Genomic DNA, 3,838 nt, shown 5'->3' with positions numbered 1-3,838 from the left:
GACCCAATGGACAACCCGACCCAATAGACAACTTGACCCAATGGACAACTCGACCCAATGGACAACTTGACCCAATAGACAACTTGACAACTCAACCCAATGGACAACTCTACCCAATGGAAAATTCAACCTAGCAGACAACTTGACCCAGTAAAAAAATTAAACACAACATATTGACCAAAACAGTCTTGATTATGGAAAATACTGAAGCTTGATGAGTTGACATTCAATATTCCAAAAGACGTTACCATCAGCAAGGTATTGAACAAAAAATCTAGTTGGATTAAAAAAACATTACAAAACTTGATTTTCACACCCTGCTTAATGTAAACATAATTTATCTTTAAAGAATCAAATGATGAATTGTGTAAAGTCTTTCAAATATTTACATGTTTTGCATCACAATTCACAGATACCTTGTGCAACTCCTTTAAATACTGTATTGTTCCAACCTTCTCAGTTTGTTGCAATAAAGTAGTTGCTCTCTAATTTGCATATTATTCCCGCTTGTCCTGTTGGCAAAAGCTCAAGCTTTTCCTGAAAATGCAACTATACCTCAATATCTCAATACCAGAGGAACCAATTTTGATCTAGAAATCTGCATGGTTTAGGGTATCTATTTGGGGGTCCAAGTTAGGAGACAACTTTGAGGGATTTTGATCTTTAAGATTTTGAAACAATGAAATGTAATGTAACCTTTGGTAATTGCTTCAAACTTTTGCAAAATTAGTTTCACATTGTCTGGTTATGTCCTCTTTGCTTTTAGACTGACTTATATCTTTGCATTTGAGAATTTTTTCCACCTTGGAAAAGTTATTCTGTGCTTTCAAAAAACTGTTTTTTGGCCCTTAGTAAGAATTTAATTTTGAGCCCTACTGATCAGGGCAAGAGGCACCATGGACAAGGCAAGAACCTCTACTTAGGGAGACCACCTTCAAATCCAGGTGCTGGAAGATATTATGATATAATTTTCCTGTTCATCTACATGTTGTTTGATATGGAAGGCAAAAATAGTCCTTAAAGACCCCCAGAACTAGTTGATAGCTATATTTTGGAAAGTTCATTTGCGTTTTTTTGTGCAAATTTGGCGTCATTTATGCCATATTTCTCGCAAGTTTTGGCTGGCCCTGTTCCAAACATTTTGTAAAGCGTGTTAAACCTGTCTTCTTCAAAGTGTAGCAAAGAGTGGCTTTACACTAGGATGGAAAACCACTATTGAATCTGGCATGGACATCTAAAGAAAGAGATGGGCTCCGCTCAGCCACAGATTCCCTTTCTTGGGTGAGCCACAAGGTAGAAACAACAAAGTAGCAACGCCAATTTAGCCTGTATTATGTCTTCAGGCTGGCTTAGTCTTGGCCAGATTGGCTGGGTCAACAGTTTGGCATTAAGTGGTGAAATGGGTTGGAATTTTTGACTTGTCTTACTTGCCTTGGAATTGCTCACTCAGGTCTTCTCTTTTCAAATGAGGAGGCTAATGATAAGGTTTAATATATACACTTCATTGCAGGAAAGTTATGGAGGTCAAATGAAAGATGGGATGCCAATTGATTGTTCTGGTGGCCATTGGATTTCAAAAGTTGCCACTTGATGGCCAATGAAGGGTAGGCAGCCACGCTTATTCTGGTGGCCATTGAGTTTCAAAAGTAGGGACTTTCGAAATTTTGGCCTCAGCGAGACCACCTAGCTAGACTGGCTGGCCGGACCTTTGCTCAGGACGGACGGAAATATTTGTTCATGATCTAACGAAACTTCGTATCAGAGGACAGTGTGAATCATGGATGACCAAGATCATTCTCGGGCTGAAAGAAATAAAATTGTAAATATGACTCAGCCGCCGACGACTCGGTCATGATGCAACGATGGCTTTATCTGGAGGCCCCCGGATATTCCCTTCTACAATGTTTTTCTGGCCCTTTCTCGATTTCAGTTTAGGGACGAGCCTGGGCCCTTATTCTCTTTTGGCCCGGGCCTCTCCGGTCAGGGCCTAACCCCTCTTTATCAGGCTGGCACAGTTATCCACATTCATACCCAATTGGCCAATCCACTCGTCGGTCATAGCCCACGACTAAACTCCAGGACGCCCAGGCATTTATGCTCAAACCTATAAGAAATTGTTCAAATGAATAACCTATTCAAAATGAACTGTCTCACACGAGAGAGCGGTGCCCACAGTCCCCAGAGTGGGTCATCTGGCCTAATTTTCAGCCTATCTGACTCATTGAAGTGAATGTTTTGGGCCAACCTGCCTGCGCCTTCTGATCAAGTGACGAGCCCGAAGCCTGAGCCTAAGAAGTAAGTCTGCCTCGGATTGAACTGAAAGTCAGATAAGAACCAAGACAGACACACGGACGAAGCAGGAAGATCAAGTCCAGCACCTCAGAATCCACCCACCTGCCCTTGTGTTTGTGTGTGGAACCTGTGCCGCTCTTCAACCCGCCCCCATCCACTGGCCAGGCCCACGGTCCATCGCTCTCCATCGCTCTCCATCATGAGTGGTGGGAGTGCCACGGACTTGTTGTCCGTCCCAGGCAAGCGCGCCTCCGACATCGATGTGACCAAAGCCCTCAAGACCTTGATCACGTCGACCTTCGCCGCCAGTCAAAGCTCCTCGGCGGCTTTGAAGGACGTGGACGGCACGCTCAAGGAGCTGCAACGCCTCCGCGGTCTGGCCCTCATCAAAGGCGGAGAAAAGGGGGAAGCGCCCTTCAACGCTGTGGCCACGTACGTCACCGGTTTCCGCCCCTTTTCCGCCCCCCCTCACGCCCATGAATACCCTTAATGTGGCTCGACTCTGGACCATTTCAGACCTTTGGACTCCCGTCCTAAGGGGGATGAGTCATACTAGTTTTTTTTAGTTTTTGAACGATTTTCCGAGTTGAATTGCCGACCTAGAAATTGGTCCACCTCTAGGTACACGGTATTTAGGAGCAAGCCCTCCTCCCGTCGATTGAGCCGGTTTCTGCCGTCTGAAACTTGAAGTTTGAGACGGGTTAGTTGTACTAGAAAAGTTCATACCACTGCCTCTCAATGCAGCGTCCAAGTATGTATTGACCTCAGTTAGGGGATCGATGGCATTTCAAAATTGGAATTGCTAAACTCGAGGAAAAAGTGAGACTCAAGGCCGGTTTCCCCGGAGATTTAACGTTAATCTGGCTTCTGTCTCCAGATTGGCCTCCCAGGGCTTTCGATAGCCACCGTTCAATTCACGCAAATGTCACCTTTTGTGAATTGAATGTCCCTAAACCCTAGGAAGTCTTGGGAACACACAACCGTGGATTAGCTTTAGCATAGCCAGCTTCGTATAAGGAACACTATGTCCTCAGGGTTGGCCCGAACCCGCCTGTTGGATAAAAAACCATAACCCAACCATGGGCGTTTTTTTACGGGCGGGTTATAGCAAATCTTTCTCGATTGTTTCCCTTATTTTCCTCCGATCTTTGGCTTTATTTGGTTGTAATTGGATTAATAAAGGAACTAGAAGGGCACTATCTCGATTTCATAAACTAAAATGGTAGGAAACTCAATGCCTTTTGTTTTATTCTTCATTCCTTAATGTTACGCTGGTTTGTCACGAGGCGGCAATCCTGAAATGTGTCATTGCAAAGATTGGCTTGAGTAATGGCGTTCCTTGTAAGACTTTACTTTTTGAGTAATGCTACCGGTAACATGTCATAATTTTGCCAAAGAAACGGTATCGGCAACGGAGCAGGTTTTTAGCCCTCCCATTACCGTTTTCCGAACAAGGGAAAGAAAAAATATTGGACTGAAGCACTGGCATCAATCAAACTTGCGGGGATAATTTATTAAAAAGTCCAATTCAATTCAAAAACTCTAA

At 44.0% G+C, this 3,838-nt stretch overlaps 1 protein-coding gene across 1 annotated transcript in view; it reads left to right on the top strand.

Annotated features, from left to right (window-relative positions):
* Positions 1-2,490: 2,490 nt before the first annotated feature.
* Positions 2,491-3,838, top strand: part of LOC131879059 (programmed cell death 6-interacting protein-like) — a gene marked incomplete at its 5' end in the record, with an annotated part of 4,584 nt that continues 3,236 nt past the window's right edge. Inside the window, 1 exon segment of the mRNA XM_059225260.1 lies at positions 2,491-2,724. Within this exon segment, the coding sequence (XP_059081243.1) occupies positions 2,492-2,724 (233 nt within the window).

This window comes from Tigriopus californicus, chromosome 4 (genome assembly GCF_007210705.1).
Source record: "Tigriopus californicus strain San Diego chromosome 4, Tcal_SD_v2.1, whole genome shotgun sequence".
NCBI lineage: Eukaryota > Metazoa > Arthropoda > Copepoda > Harpacticoida > Harpacticidae > Tigriopus > Tigriopus californicus.
This window is presented reverse-complemented; position numbering and strand designations above follow the sequence as displayed.